The sequence below is a fragment of the Apis mellifera genome, linkage group LG1 (assembly GCF_003254395.2).
Source record: "Apis mellifera strain DH4 linkage group LG1, Amel_HAv3.1, whole genome shotgun sequence".
NCBI lineage: Eukaryota > Metazoa > Arthropoda > Insecta > Hymenoptera > Apidae > Apis > Apis mellifera.
The window spans coordinates 18,916,403-18,933,563 of record NC_037638.1 but is presented as its reverse complement, the minus strand read 5'-3'; the positions used below and the strand labels follow the sequence as shown (position 1 = coordinate 18,933,563).

General features: G+C 41.9%; 1 protein-coding gene across 3 annotated transcripts in view; it reads right to left on the bottom strand.

The window, feature by feature from the left end:
• Positions 1–8,640: 8,640 nt before the first annotated feature.
• The window catches only part of LOC408577 (phosphatidylinositol 3-kinase regulatory subunit alpha), a 31,434-nt gene continuing 22,913 nt past the window's right edge, over positions 8,641–17,161 (bottom strand). For 2 of the 3 annotated variants that reach the window (XM_016917733.2, XM_392119.7), the window contains 9 exons: positions 14,617–14,802; positions 14,373–14,501; positions 14,062–14,269; positions 13,738–13,971; positions 13,333–13,657; positions 12,989–13,236; positions 12,713–12,889; positions 12,365–12,619; positions 8,642–12,254 (listed from right to left, as the gene is read on the bottom strand). In XM_016917733.2, the coding sequence (XP_016773222.2) occupies positions 11,978–12,254; positions 12,365–12,619; positions 12,713–12,889; positions 12,989–13,236; positions 13,333–13,657; positions 13,738–13,971; positions 14,062–14,269; positions 14,373–14,501; positions 14,617–14,802 (2,039 nt within the window). In that variant the 3' untranslated portion in view covers positions 8,642–11,977. Of the gene's footprint in view, positions 12,255–12,364; positions 12,620–12,712; positions 12,890–12,988; positions 13,237–13,332; positions 13,658–13,737; positions 13,972–14,061; positions 14,270–14,372; positions 14,502–14,616; positions 14,803–17,161 lie in introns of all 3 variants that reach the window. The other variant, XM_026442592.1, reaches the window with a different exon arrangement.

Sequence of the window (17,161 nt, the reverse complement as noted above, 5' to 3'; positions counted from 1 at the left end):
CCCTCCTCTACCACCCTCCTTCTCGCCCCTACTCCCACCAGCCTTGCACACGATAGTTTCTGCGCCAAAGTGTGCGCGCTCCTCGCGTTCCGAATCCTCCGAGAGAACGACCTTCTCTCCACTACGTCCTACCTACCTCGACGTGTCCTTGTGCACGCGACCCAACGCTCGCCCTCGAGTGCGCTCGTGTGTGCGCACACCCTGCTACTCTCTCCGTAGTAACGCATCGTTTCACCTACTCCCTGGAGAACGCACACTCCGTTAATCTCCAAGGGACGCGCGCGAAACGCGTACCCGATTCGCGAATCTAACCTCTCTAGCGGCTACGCTCTATCTGTAGTAAATATACTATTCATGTGTTTAAAGGATCCATTAAAATCTCTCTTTCCTTCTTCCACTTTCACGATTCTCTCTCAGCTTCCCTCTTTCTATCGTAGACGAATCGAGGGATATCCTCGCGTGGGTTATCATCGAGAGATGATAGTGGTAGTAGTAGTAGTGGTGGTGGTACATGCGTCGCGTGTTTCTTCCTCGTAAGTTCGACTCGAACCGATATCGGTGTCCGTAGTTATTTGGCCGGCGTGCACATGGCTGTGTATCGTGGCTCGAGCACGTACGGCGTTGGTGGTGTGCGGGTCGTGCCGCCTAGCGTACGTGTCGATGTAACACGATTCCACGGCAGTTGGTGGAAACGACAACGTCCGAGCGGATCCGAGGTATTCCGAGCGGAGGAACATCCCCTGACTGGAGAGGGGAGGAAAGGGAGAGAGGGTGGCCAGGTGAGCGAGCAGCCACCGGCCCACCAACGACCCTCGTTTCCTCGTACGCGCCATCGTTCCTGACCTCATTTCGCTCCGTTTGTCGAGGTCGGTTACGCGGAAATGTCCCTCCTCGCAGCACCGGTCCATCCTTGAAAATCGGCTTAACCTTTAACCGTTCCTCCGTCGTTTTACCTGGCCGTTCATCTTCGATCGATAAATCGATCTTCGAGAAGAAATCGCTCGTTCGATGAAGCGACAAGTTCGGGAGACGGTCGCCTGAATTTTCGGGTTACAAGCGAGCAGCTGCCATCAGCCTTGTTCGCGGCCAACTTTCTATACCTGATCAAGTTAAAACGCGTTGCCACAAGCGTAGAACCAATCAACGGAAGGTTGTGAAAGTTTCATCGTTGCAGAACTTGGATCGCGTTGAAAATTTCACCGGTCCATCATCGTGCAGCTTCCCGATCTTGCCCTCTTAATAAACGATGACGATAGGAATTGCGCGTGTGTACGAATAGAAATCGACGAGAAAATATTTCGTAGAGTGTTGGAAACAACGTTGGATCGATGATTTTTGTTGAAAATGTAGTTCGTGTTATCGTCGTCGGCGAATCGAACGTTATCAATTAGGAAGGATGATTACCAGAATTCATGGACGACCAGTGGACACGAGATGCGGCGCATAATGCCGGGGCAAACAGTATTATTAATTCTCATCGCGACGCTTCGAAAATCCGATATTCGAGTCCACCGGGGGAAAAATGTAGCCGACAGCACCCCGGTCGTCCGCATAATCGCGATTCGATTGGCCACGTTAAATAGAGCCAACCTAATATTGACGTGTAATATTAATCGAGTTTTATATGCTCGCGCGATGTAATTATTTCGTGTTCGTATCGTAAAATAACGCTCGTGCGCGTGCTACGCTTTCGCGCGATTATTTAATCCAACGATTTCTTTCGCGTGAAACGCGTATATGTTATTATATATGCGAGGAAAACCGATTTAAAGGAAGATATATGAATGGAAGACGAGAGAACGTCTGTGTCTGTGTAAATTGCACCATGTTGCTACATTTCCAAGGATTTTACTGACGAAGCCGAATCGGTGCTGGAGCCAGTGGTATAAGCGCGTCACTGGTCAGGCGAGACGTAGGTTCGTTCGATGGTGGTAGAAGTAGGTGGATAGTCGAGCAGGGCCATGTCGGTTGTACGAGAACTCTAGTCAGCATTTATGCGAATAATCGACTGCTCGTACGGCAAGGAAAACTTTATTCCGCGTTAATTGCCGTGTAATTCGTAGAAAAAGTAATGAGTCCAGGCGAAAGTCGAGAAGAAATTTCCTCGAGTAGAAGCTGAACGCTCGTTCTTGGGGGTTGTTAAGAGACGATTCGATTGTTTAGGACCGTGAACGATCGTTACGAGATTTCGCGGATATTTGTTTCCGGAGAGCACCGCGCGTGGAATTGTAAAACAGAGGAGAGACCTCGAAGAAGTCTCAAAGGTCGTGTGACGACCATCACGCGATGCGATCGTATAATTCTGACGTAAGAAGTTGTTCCTCGAATTCGATGATTTAATATAAACATCCGCCAACGTCAGTTACGTGATTTATAGTCGTGACGTGAGCTCGTGATCGAATCTCGAGAGGTCGAGAACTTTTATCGAATTGATTTTGTTTCCACGAATTTTCCCATCCGTGAATAAATGAGTGAATAGAAATCACGACATTTTACAGTAGCAGCGCGATCGTGAGTTACGATCGATCGAATAATAAGTTAACGGCGAAAATTTATGCAATCGAAATGTCATCTCCCCGATAAATCCTTCCCTCCTCCAACGTTGAAAACGAATGGAAGGTGCAAAAATCCTTTGTTCTACTTTCGTTCGAGTTCGGGATAGAATTTCTGTTCCGAATTCTATATTTTTCTTACGGCAACGATTATCACCGCGATCCCGACAGCGACGCCTCCAATTGGAACGCCAAGTTAGTCGCGTGCCAACCGAACACTGGGACCTTCGTCGATATCACGCGAAGGTATCGCGATCCAACCACCGTACCGGCGTAATTCACCTGTGAGGAACGTAGTGGCAAGGGTGCTGTTATTCCCTCGATCGAATTGCCATTTATTTTACTTTTTAATCACCGTTCAGTCTCTTCTTGAAATTGAACACGTGCATTTCTCCCAATTGGACTCTCATTACCCTGTTTCACGTAGGATTCCAAGCAAGAATAAAAATGCATCTAAGCGAGGCTCGAAATGTGTGCAACGACGAAAAGGATGGTGGTAATTCCGTGAATCAGTGTCAGGGCACCGACACTTGAAATCAGGTTTAAACGAGCATATGTAATATATTCAGCGGTCTACCGCTGTATCGGGCGACGAAACCGTGGAGGGACCGGATGCATAGAGAACTCGACGATAGTCAACGTCGGTCTGCGGTTACAGTGAGTAGAAGTGACAGCCAGTACCTGCATAATGACTCGACTGCAGCCGTGCAATGCGGCGCGCAAGCTCGCTACGCGATGCACACTGCCAATCGGAACGTTGTTTCGTCGCGTTAGATACACGAGCGTCGCAGCTAGATTCACCACAACCACCATTACCGACGCCACCGTCACTACCTACCCTACATCGCTGCTACAGTCGTCACAACCGTCGTACAATCACCACCGGCGTCACCAGTAGCGATTTCTATCCACCCAACGATGTTGGGCAGAGGTATGTCTTTCGAACGGTGGCACGCGATTCTCATTTCGATTCGTTTCTTTCCAATTCGTCGTTTCGCTTCCGTTAATAATCCTTCCGGGTGAATTGGATCCTGTAATTCCTCTGTTTGCGTGTTAATTTTTTTTTTCTTTCTTTCTTCGTTTTTCCTTATCGTCGATATCGGAACAGCGTCGAATCGGATTCGTATGCACAAATGAAAATTTCCTCGGATCGATATTTCGATATTTTACGAGCCTCGTGTTTCGATACGGTCAATTATTTATAAGATCGTTGAATCCATGGAAAGGAGAATAATAAATTAAAATGTTATAAAGAAAACTGGGATACCGAAGCGATAAGCAAAACATATTAATCATATGCAAATATAAATGATAAAAAGAAATTATTTCTTTCAACGTGTTCTTGAAACGTGAGAATGTTGAATTTATAATAACGTAAAATTCTTCTAAATTTGATAAAATATGTATGTTATATTGAGATTCGTGAATCGAATCGTGGAACATTGAACATTGAATCTTCTTTATCCGTTCCTCCATTCATCGATCGTAACAGGTGATAACAGGTGGTGGGTCTGATAATTAAAATTTGTATATTCTTTGTTGTAGTATACACTTTTATTGCGTGCACACTCAATCACAATATATGTATGCTTCGGTTTGTCTCGTGTGTCTGTGTTTATGTCTCTGTGTACATGTGGATGTTCTCTGTGTGTGCCTGCACATATATAGATATATAGGTACATACATAGATCGTTCTAAGATCGCGCATGCCTCGGCGCATACATCTATATATATGCACCGTTTTATAATACATGATTTCACGTTCTTTTTTTTTTCCTTTTATTTTCTTTTCCATCGTCTCATATACTTATGACAATAATAGTATATTTTACATGCAAAAACAAAAAGTTTTATCACAGTGGGACAGCATACATTCGTTAATAACGTAATAATTGTGTATCGATAACTTCTTCTCTGCCGCTTTCTTTCTTTCTTTCTTTCTTTCTTTCTTTCTTTTTATTTGTTTGTTTGTGATACCCTCCCTCCCTCCCTCCCCCCTCCCTTCATCAATACACCCTAAATGTTGCAAACCCACCCCTCTTCGACTTCTTCCCCTTCCCTCACTCTTCCTTTCTGTTCACGCATATATTTCGCGAAATAGAATTCATTTGTCGAATCGATTCGTTTGAATGATCAGCGATTATCATCATCCATCACACGATCATACACTCGCATACCAGGCGCCTTCACGTCCACCGGCACATTTACATCTCACACGATATCCCGACCATAGAAAACGAGGAAAGAAAAAGACTGGCAAGGATCCAAATGGACGTACACGAAATCTGTCGACCGTCGAACACGATTTTAAGACGGTTTCGCGTGCGACCAGCCCCTCTTCCTCTCCCTTTATTTTTACACGGTCGATCAATAGGGGCGAAATCGCCTTGAAGCCGTGCTCTCGCGACTCGTAGATGTATTTGTAGACGTAGGTCGAAATATCCCCGTCGATTTATTGTACTTTTCTCTCTCTCTCTCTCTTTTTCTCTTTTTTTTTCTACTTAGACTGGCAAGAGATCAAAGTTGGGCCAATATTTTATTCGGCGAACATTGTCCTCGAGAGTTTCTGCATAATACGTATGAGAATGGAGAATACGCCAATTCCTCGAAGATCGCAAACACACGCCAAGAATACGTTTTACATTGTTACGAATAAAATGAGCAGCAACATTATTCCGATGAATCATCTTCATTCTTTACGTCTTCATCTTTATTTTTCGTCAGAATCGTGAATGCAAAAAAAAAAATATTTTGTTACAAAATAACATCCAATTCCACGAATTATTGGATTTCGTCGAATGGCAGACGAAGAAATTTGCTTTTAACAAGTAACACGATCAACGAATTCTCTCCGTCTATTCCTCTTTTTAAATTTGGACGCAGACAAGGGGAAATTGCAAAGATCGTTACACGATTCTTTTGTTATAATTTTATACCATTCTCTCTCTCTCTCTCTCTCTCTCTCTCTCACACACACACACACACATTCTCTTTCACTCTCTTTCTTCTCTTATCTTCTCTCGAACATACATGCTTTCTCTACACTCATCAAGAGACACATTCTTATTTTAATCGTTCCTTCTCGATCTTACAATTAGCCATTTCTGGCAAAGAGGCTTCAAGAGAAACTCCATTTTCTTTCTTTCTTTTTTTTTTTTTTTTACAATTAGTTCGTTATGCTTAAGTTAACAATATATTGGTCTACGGCGATCCCCCAATCTTTCTCTAATTATCTATTTCCTATTGGCTTGTTGTCACTACTTAAATCGTTAGCATTGACAAAAGAGAGGAATCGAAATTCATGTTTCATTGGTTTCTCCATAAAAGGACGTATCGTAACGCTTAAATTACTCGTTTCTCCGTTTACAATTAATTCGTTAAGTAGTTTAAATATCTCGTTTAGTTAACTGGAACCTGAGAGTTTTGCCCGTAGCTAAACCGCCAAGTAATATAGTATATTTTATACATATTGCTGCAAATATTAGAAAAAGAGTGTCCACGAGCGTGTTCTTCTAGAGAAACTGTTTACCTTCCTTCCTATATTCGAGTTTACAAATTGGCGCACGAAAATCGGCGCACGCAATTACTATTACAGGAATCGCTATTTTATTATGTTGTATTACAAATTGCAGTTTCGATTACGATAAGTGTTATCGATACGATTTGATTATCAATGTTTCGCAGAAAATTTATTTTTTTTTCGCAAGGCTCTTCCCTCTTCGTGGTGAGAAATGTCGGAAATACCTTGTTAGATCAATCACTCCTTTCTTCCTTTTCGTCGCAAAATATTCTGCATCGATCGACAGTAAGTAACACCGTTACGTTACGAAATATTTATCTCGTCTCTCTTTTTTCCTCAACTTTCTTTCTTTTTTTTTTCTTTCTTGCACGCGCCCTTTCTTATCTTCCACCACCTCTCTCATTCTCTCCCTCTCTTTCTCTCTTCCATTGTTTCTCTCGCATTCTGCACATATTCAACTTGTAGAAAAGCTAAGGCAACTTTTACACGTTATCTTATCTCTCATAGCTCCATATCTTCTCTTCCGATCGTTTTTGTTTTTTCTTTTCTTTTTTTTTTTTCGGTCTACTTAAAATTCTCCCATCCCTTGAATTCTAGAATTCTTAACGCGTTAAGATTCTTGCCTCTTTCTCACAATCGATCCCGTCGTTAAACAATCTCGTCGAACGCTCATCGAACAGCGACAAAAGTCTGAGCCTCGCCGAGTCGATCCGAGAATTCTCTGAATCCTCCTCGCTTCGAGTTTCTTTTGGTTCTTTAAAATTGACTTCGTCGATTCGAGGAGACTCAGCGATCGACACGCTGGTTATTAAACATGTAGAAAAAAGAATATCGATCGGCTCAAGGATCGTCAAGACCGAACAAGTGTAATAGAGATATAACCGTTTTCTGGCTCGTGAAAGAAACTGTTGGATCGGTCCCGCCGAGAAGTCCACGCTAATTTCCAAGTCATCCTCCCCCTTCCTTGTTTCTTTCTCCTCTCACTTTTGTAATAAAAGAGCCTCACCACTATAGCTCCGATATATTTTATATTTATATTACATCGTGATGTGACACGTGTTTTACATCGGACAACAGCTTTTTTCTTTTTTTTTTTTTTCTTTTTTTTTCTTTTTTTTATTATGCCATAAAATCTCAAACAGGGACACGTCGTCCCCTTTTCGAAAAATACAAAAGAATACCGCGAAAGATTAAACCTCTCACGGTCGATCATCCTCGAGATCGTAAAAAATCCGTACTCGAATCGATCGTATGTATATATGACCTCATCCCGACGAATGAGTTTAAACGAGCGAAGCGAATCAAGTCCAACGATCGATACTTGGAATGATTTAGTCTTGCTTCATTTCATTCGTAGTTCCAAACTGTGCTTACTTTTACTACGTATGTATGTATGTGTATGTATGTATGTGTGTCGGATTCGATACGTCTGGACATTTTTATTTTCTCCAATTCGTCCCCTATTCCGTCCCTATAACCGTAACGTGAAAATACATTCGTTGAACTTGATTCGCCCCAAGTTTTCAAGTTTTAATTAAACACGCGTGCGAGAGCATCACGTGTACATTTTCCCTTCATCTTTCTCTGCTCCATCGATGCTCAAAGTAATAAACCGCCCGCGATCCAACCTATCGAAACGTGAACACGCGCACACGACAAATGAAAAGATGAAAACCGAGCTTCGATAATCCGAAAAGCGAGCGTCGCGTTAAAACCGATTCGTCGACGTGAGGTTTCATCGCTTTGGTACGCGATCGTAAAAATAGAAACGTCTTTCGAATTCGATCGCGTATCGCCATTAGATGTAAACACGTGCGTGTAAAATTAAGAAAAAAAAAAAAAAAAAGATCTGATTGTAGATTTTCCCTTGTAAATTCGTATGCGCGCGTACACGTGTCTCTTTTTTTTTTTTTCTTTTTTTTTTCCGTTCCATCGACAAAATTCGAGAACGCACGAGCCTTGGAGATCTCGCGTCCCACACGATATGCGCTTTCCCCCTCGTGGGAAACGCGATCGTCAAGGTTTGCGGCGTAGCTTCGAACAGGGTACATCACGATGCTACGATATAATATATGTATATATATATATGTATACAACATACGCACGAATATATTATAAATAATTAATTAAAGGTTTGTTTTCAAAGTAAGTAAAAATATATATATATATATATATATATATATATATATATATGTTCATATATTTTTTTTTCGTTTTCTTTCCTTCATTTTCCTTTTTTTCATCATACTCCCACGTCAATATATTTCTCTCGCCAACGAATGTATTTCGTTTTTTCTTTCTTTTTCTTTTATTTATTAATTTTTTTATTAATTTTTTTTCTTTTTTTTCTTTCTAATTCATCGTTTATATTTCACGCACACGATCATGCATTTTATACGTGCATGCGATGTATGTATGTCGTATGTATGTGTATGTGTGTATGTTTGATGAACAGTATGTACGATGGTCGTGTGTATGGTCACATTTTGCTTGTGTGTAATTTGCTCTTTTGAAAAAGGACGACGAGATCGAGTCGCGAGAAATCCGATGGATCATCATCGCGTTAGGAAAAAAAAAAAAAAAAGAAGCGGAATTGTTGTTCTCTCAAACTCGAGAACCATCTAGAAAAAAGAGTGATAATGAGTTCATGAGTTTCGAAAATCTCTATGCGTATTTATTTCTACTTCAAGATTTCAACGCGGATCCCGAACTCGTCGCCGTTACAGCTGATTATAACGTAAAACTCACACTTTCGTCACCGAATCGCGCGTCTCCGATTGCTCCGATCTTATTTCATAATCGTATTCGCAAAATATCGTTCGTTCTCTTTGCTCGTTTTAAACATTTTCAATCTGAAAATGTAATTGCACGTGTTTAATTTGATCGTCGATTCTAACGTAGCTCTCCTTCTTCTTCCCGTTAATAATAAAATCTTTCCTCGAATCCTCCCCTTTTTTATTTATTTATTTATTTATATTTTCTTTTCGTGCAAAATGGCAAAAGCAACGTTAAAATCGGGGGAAAAAAACACGTTCGACATGAAATAGATTAAAATCCGCCAAGAGAACGATCGATTTTCGGAAATATACATTTAAATATAACTTGGATCGATCGAAACATCCGGGATGCAAGAACGATCCGGTGGCAAACACGATTGAACAACAATCGAATATTGCACCTGCACGCGATTGGACACCATTGGAATCTATATAAGCCTATCAGCGCCAGGGCACTTAATTTCTTTTTTTTTTTTCTTTCTTTCTTTCTTTCGTATAAAAAACCTAAACTACCTAAATCTATTGTAATTCGAAGCTTTTTTTTTTATTAGGATGAGCAACGAGCCTTTCTTTTCCGTAATCTTTTTCCCTTTCTAGTTATCTTTTTAATCCCTGCCCACGGTTCTTGCTTGCCTATCCTCGAAATATTCGTCATCCTATACTGCGCAAACAAACGGAAGAAAAATAAAAGAAAATTAAAAACTCGTCGCCCCGCTTTCGACTCTTTCAAACATCAACTTAATTGTTTCTCGCTCGATATATTTGCACGATTCAATTTCTTTTGACTATACGGTGGATCACGAGAATCGTGAGAAAGGGCAGGAACGGGACGAATCGTCGTTTCGACTCGAGTGACCGCTACAAGTCGAAGAATCCGCGTACGCGCCAATCGTCTCCTCGATACACTTTTACGATTACCGGACCGCAATGTAATGCGTAAAATTTCTCGAGTCGATCGATTCGATCGCGACCGGATTCTTTCCACGATTCTTCCCGTTACCGTCCCAACCGACCAAACCCTCGCTGCCACCTTTGAGATCATTCAAAGAGTACGCGATAAGCTTCGACGTCTTTGAAAGCGAGAAGAGATCGATCCTGTCTAACGTTTGCGAGAACGTCGCGTTATGCGTGCACAGATTTCACCCGTATTCGATACGACGAGAATACGGATAAAATCAATATTAATCGACGTTTCGCAACGCGTTTTCGGGGACACGGAAATACTTCGAGTTGAAAGAGAAAGAAGCGCGACGAGATCATACTTCGACGCGGTGTATCGAAAAAAAGTACTGATGAATCGAACGTAAAAAAAAAAAAAAAAAAAAAAAAAAATCACGATTAATAAAATCACGCGAATAGCTTTTGCACATACAATGTCCGCGATGTATAATTATAACTATATATCCGTCGAAATCGACGCGTGATATTGAATCAACGATTACACGCTTCGTAAATCTTAAAGGAAAAGAAGAACAGTAAGTAATAATAGAAGAAGAAAAGCAAATTGTAAAAAGCGAATGGAAAATAACAGACAAGATAATATTATATATATATCTCCTTTCTCGACAATCCGAAATCACAGACAATATGTTTAACTTCTCGAAAAGTGATCTCCCTCTCCCCCTCTCGCTCTCCCTCTCTGTCACTCGTACTCTCACACTCTCTTAGTACTCACACCTGTTTATTAGCCTTAGACACGGGTAGTAATAGCCTACACAGATCTGGCACAGCACTTGAAATCTAACGTACATATAAAAAAGCTCCCGCGCATCCGTGTAAATTTTTTTTTTCTTTTTATCTTTCGTTGTAATGAAGTTCGAAAGTAACGCGGCGGGCACGTTTAAATCGAAAAATCGAAAAATCGAAAGGAAGTATATATATATATCGATCGAGATATCCGAGCCTCTTGTTTGTTGACTTGTTCAACGGTGATAGATGCTATTTTTTTAATATTGTTGTAAATCACTACAAAAAATGTACGTTCCGTAAGCATCCGAAAGGCTCGATTATGTTATGTTGCGATGCCGTCTAATAATATATCCTAGTATCACTGTTGAAGATCTTACACCTTGTCGATCACATTCGCGACGTAAACGACGACCGCGTTATATCGTGCGTTACAAAAAACGGAGGTTCGGGAAATATTCACAGACAGAGAGAAAAAAAAAAAAAAAAAAAAAAAATCGAAGGAGTCAGAAGTACAGCGGTCTAAGAAATGTTATTGTTCACAATCCGCTTGTCTCGGAATGAACGGATGCATCCATCCAATCTTCTCTTAGTCGTTAGTATCAAATTTTTTTTACTTTTTTCTTCTTCTTTTTTTTCCTTTTTTTTTCTTTTTCTTTTTTTTTTCCTTTTTAATGAAATGCAACTACCCTGATTACCAATCGAAAGTTGCGAGTAGTTTGAGCCTATGGTCAGACTTATGTTTCCTTGTTCTGCTCTATTATTCATTTCTTCCATCAATTTGCCTATAAGACTAGATATATGCCTCTGTTACTCTGACGTATTCGATCGAATAAGTGCATCTCGAAAAAAAAAAGAAATGTAACGGGACACGTTCCGACATCCAAATGTTTCTTCCTATCTCGATAAAATAAATGGACAGCAAAAAAAATTATTTCCACTCTCGGTTAATTTTTGCGTTGATTGTCGACAAGATCTGTCAAAACCAGTTGACCTCGAGAAAATGTGTAAAATCTTGCGCGTAAAATGTGTCATTGATCCTGTCGGCCAAAACAATTACTACTGCAATTACTGCCACGGTAACATACGTATATAATTATAACCTTATATACTACAGCTTCCGAGGATTACTATCGCTATACCAATGTTTCGCACTTCGTTATCAATACCACTGTACTTCGTTTAAGGAAGCGTTTGCTACTTCCAGCCTATAAAAATGGAACGATCAATTGTCGCGTGTTAAGTTCCTCCTTAATACCACCTATGTACCGATTAAATGGATATAAATTTTGCAGAACCTTCTTCGAAAAATTATTTGTCGTCATCGCATTCACTTTCGATTTCAAATCTTAGTATCTTGTACCAAGTAAAACTTGCGTATGCACACGTATATCCTAATATCTTTGTAACTAATATATTTGTAACTGATCGACACACGGGTATTACGTGTGCGTCATATAATGTTGATTTTCGAGAGGACGTGTTAACTGTAATTGATTTTGCGTGTGCATCTTCATTTGTAACTTCGATAACGCCGCAGGCGAGGCAAAAGCCGGATAAGCTAGAGTCGTATTAAGACTCTCGTTGTGTTCTTCCAGAGAATTCTGAGCGTAATGTAGCACCAAGTGTTTCAAACTCTTGTGAATGTTGTACGGTTCAGCGAATCCAAATCCACGTTCGGTACCGTATATTATGCAATGATTCACTGTACCGTTACACCTGTAACATTAGCGAGGAATTATTTTTCTATATATACGTATATATAATCATAAATGGGAGGAAGAGGAGGCAGGGAGAAAGAAAGAATGAGTGACAAGTAACATGCGTACATGATGGAAAGTGCGTATTGTCCAGTTCTTGATGTTCGAATAAGAAAAGTACCATCCGGTCTATCGGCAAGAATACGATCAGCATCAGAACGAGAACATTCCAGATAAAGCCATGTCTTTTCATCGGAATGAACCTCAAGATCTATCTCTTGAAGTTCCCCGTACGCCAGATGACCCAACAAAGGATTCGATAACGAATGATTCAGCACGAGTTGACTTATTTTATTTTGCTTCATACCATTTTTTTTCAACCATCTGTAACGGAAAGAGAAATTAATTGAATAATTTCGAAATCGTTATTTCCAACAAAAATAGTATAAAAAATCGATCGATATAGTATATACGCACATTAAATGCTTATCTCTTTGTCGTACAAGTTGCAAGAGTTCAGGTTTCAATTTGTGCATCTCTCTTTCTAAAGTTCTGTTGTAAGCGATTTGTTCCTTCAAGCTACCGTCCAATTGTTCTCTACTATCTTCTAAAGATTTCAGTCTTCGTTTCAGCAATTCTGCATTGTCGGTTAATCTGTATCATGTAAATAGAGAATTTTTATACAAACACGATTCGAAACACGACGCCAAACGAAACTATGCAAAAGCCATTCATTCATTAATAGAAACTCACGTTGATATCTCGTGCGGTTGAGCTTCTTTCTGATATTTCTCTTGCAATTTCATCTGATCTTCGAACATTTTGATAGCTTCCGAAAAAGCTTCCAACGCTTGTCGTTTCAACTGTACTTCGAAAGACGTTCTATTGTATAATTCCGAAAGTTCTTTATATTCTTTTAACGCGTCCGTTATCTCTTTGTCAAGCTCGATGTATTTTTGGGCAACGTTCGCCATATCTGTTGTACTCGCAATTTCATCGTCCTATTAATTTAAAACAAAATTCATAAGCAAAAATAAATATAGACAGCGAACGATGTTCAAGTTAAACGTTTAAACTTTTTTGGCAAAACTTTTTACCTGTTGAAACCGAGATACTGGATACAATAGCTTAATATCTAGGGTCGAATTATACTGCGCCAGAGAACAATTCCTATAATGATCCACCAGCTCGATAACCGAATGAAAGTTATACGGCTCCGAGAAACCGTATTTTCCGTTCCGTTGACAAATCTTGATAAGCTTGTTGGTCCCACCTTTGCGCAATGTCAGTGTGTACTCCCCACCCTTAGAGGACGCATCACGTACCAAAAAAGTACCATCCGGCGAGTCGATCATCTTCTCGTTCACCTCGTCTCTGGTGATGTCTCCCCAATACCATTCAGCCTCTTGAAGGGTGCGTGGTCTGAACGAAGATACAGCGAAATATAGCAATCACTTTGATAGTACGCTATTTGTACAGGACAAGGATGAATGGTCGGTTACCTGTGGGGTTGCTGTTGCGACTCCTTGCTCTCTGAAACTGACACTGTCCGATCCATAGAATTATCCTCGTCGAGAACGGAGAATGGATCTAGAACTGGAAACTGCGGCCTTGAAACTTTTCGAGGCGGTAATTGCGGTGGACTTGCAAATTGTGGTAGTCTCTCGTTCCAATCACCGTGTAACAGCAACACCTCCACTATTCGTATATGAGCTTCTATATTGTGAACAATTTGTCTGCAACAAAAAAACGAATGATGGATGATCGAAGAAAAATTGTAGGAAAATTGTGGGGGAATGGATTTACTTGGAGCCAAGAGTGCTTACACGATCCTTTCCCAAGATGGTCTGACGAAAATATGACACAGCACTTGTATAAGGATGGTAGGGGGTTCTATGTAACCCCTTCCGTGTTGTAATTGACAGATCCGACAAAAATGAGCCATCAAATGAAACAAGGTACTACGGTGATGTTCCGGAAGTTCCGAGACGAGTTGTCCCAAACGTGCTGCACACTGTTCGTCGTTCTTCATATCTGTACATCAAAAATATAATATAGCAAGATACATGGTTTGCAAGTGTCTCCATCATTTTACAAAATGTTGTCGCTTTAATATTCGTTTATGCGTAATACTCACTCGATGCTTCTATAAATCTATCGTAAAACTGTACAGGGATCACAGGATCTGGCAATTCTCGAAGAAACTTTTTCAAAACGCCCGCTACGCATTGTGCACTATACGAACTTAAATCAGCGTTACACACATCTGAAAAAGTCAAGAATCGAGAACGTGACTATTCCGAAAAACGAATCATCGTGGTATTGGTCGGTGTTGGATGCACCAACAAGTTAATCGGCACAAGAAATAAATATAAATTTACCTTCGTTCAATTTTTGCCGCAATTCCAAGGTCTGCTCGTTAGGAGGACTACTGTGATAGACTTTGTACAGATCCAACGTGCTGTCCTCGGATGCCTTCTCCTCCAAGGCACTGGTGCATCGTTCCACCAACAACGGAGCTGGACGCGAGGAGATGTCGAATTGCGAGCACAGGCCAAGACCGAATACTGCAATTGAGAAATTATACGCTTACATACGACGGGCCCAGAGTATACTCGAAGAGAATTTCGATACAATTTCGGAGTAAGGAGAAAATAAGAGAGAGAAAAAAAGGTTACTTTTCACCGTCTCGAGTACATCCTTAGCCGTAGGGGCGGGCATGTCAACGTATTTTTTAAGGTATTTAAAATATTCTACGTGCGATAAGTTTTAGCACCATGAAATCGTGACGTCGATCGAAACGAGAAAAGGAAAAAAGAGAAAGAGGAAAAAAAAGAACCACGAAGTTCTACCTTTCACTGTTCTATTTATTACCACGGCCTCTAAGCCTAAGGACTTATGTTAGTCGCTTCTTTCGAACCGAGCCTCCGCGTGCGCGTAGGAATTTTTTCAACGCGCGGCCGATAATAAAACTTTCATTTGTTCGGTACGTATGCGGTGTTTCTGGTGTTTGCGAGCGGTCGCGTGACCTCCTCGGTTGTAAATGATACGAGAATCGAGCACGAGCATCGCCGCCGCGTCGACAGGCCGTGGAAAAGAAACGATGAAACGGCGATCACCGTGGACGATGACTGGCGAGAGATCGGGATCGTGAACGGATACGGGAAAGAAAGAATATCGAGAGGGACTCGCGACCGTCGGCGAGGGAGAGAACCCGCTGGAAAGCGGTACACGAATCGGAGTCGAACGCGCGTGTGTCAAAGGGAAGAGAGCCGGCGGGAGGAAAAGAGCAGGTGCACGTAAAAGATGTGCAACGGCCGAGCCGTTGACCCACTCGCGACCGGGCAAATAATCGTCAGGCGAAATTAATTGGTCGCGTCGGATTAACATTCCCGAGAGGAACGCGTACAGCGGAATTGGAAACACCGAGCGGGAGAAGCCGGCATCTGCGAGAGATTCGTCGGTTTTTATGGACATGTTGGGAAGAAAAAAAATTCTTGACATCTCACAGACGCATTCCAGACGCTCGGCGTACGAACGCGAGAGACGCGTAAAATCGTAAAGAAGTCGGGAGGGAACGCGGTGTTCCTCCGGGGAGCCGGTGATTTCTTTCTCCTCCAATCCGGGTGAAAAACAATCGCGCCCGCACTTTTGGAATTACGTAACGTCGTTTCTTGCCTCGATGAAGAATTCCACGATGTTGATCTTTCGCGCGGTTGAAAAAGCCAGGTACCAGATTCTACGCGTCCTTCGAACACCATTTCGGCGGGCTCGAATCAGTCCCTCTCCCTCTATCTCTCTCTCCATGCCGCTTTAAACTCTATTCCATTCGATGACTATCCCGTTTTTCCTTATCTGCTCTCTCGAGAATGCGACTCGAAGCACGGCGTAGAGATCGTATTTTCGAACTAGCCGCGCGACTCGAGCCGACTTATCGTCAATACCGCGTACACGCCACTTGTACAATCAAAGGCGTGCACGCATGCATTATAAAGAGATGGAGAAATAGAGAAGGAGAGACGGAGCGGCAAAGGGAGAGAGGGTCGGAAGGAAAAGAAGGACGAGACAGAAGAAGAGGAAGAGGATAAAGAATAAAGAAGGAGGAGCAAGATGTATTCTACGAGAGAATTTCACGCAGAAAGGAGAAAGAAATTTATTTTTACGACTACGATATTTTGTTGCTCGTCTAGAGCGACGTGTGTCCTCTCTATCTTCGAGACGAGAGAGAACAGAGACGGAAAAAGATTAAAAGGCGGGATCCCAGCGTTATTCACCGCGTGTACAGTGTGTATAAGTACGAATGGAAGGTGGGTTGGTTGGATAGAGGTCAATACGGAAATTCGATATTCGTCACGGTTGTTCGCGACGATCACGTTGACTGGTCACGGGGTCCCCGAAGGAAAGCTGCGATATCGGCGAACGGCGAGAAGTATCGCGCGATTGGCGCCGTACAATTCGAAACGAGGACGTTCCAATTTTACGAGGAGTACGTGGAAATGTTTTTATCGTCTTGGTCCGAATGATCGCGATTTCGTTCGGCCACGATGGGACGATCCGCGACTTCTCGCTCCTTCCCGCGTGCAAATTTTGAAAAAAAACACGACCAGTTTCTAACGAAACGACCGCCTTTACAGATCGCACGTTGCGTGAGCGAATTTCATAAATAACGCGACTACGCATATCGTTCCGCCACTCTCCGTGAGCGTAGCAGTTGCGCGCCTCATCGCGTTGACAACGCGCGACGCGACCAACAACTTAATGAAACCACCACTACCTCCCGTCGTCGTCGGAAGGCTAGCGCGCATGCACGAGATCCAGCGAGTGTGTGCACCTCGAGGAGGACGGATACGAGCGTGGAGAGTGGCGAGATTCGTGCCGCTCGCACGGTTTTATCTATTATACGGCGTCCTCTCTCGATGACGATTC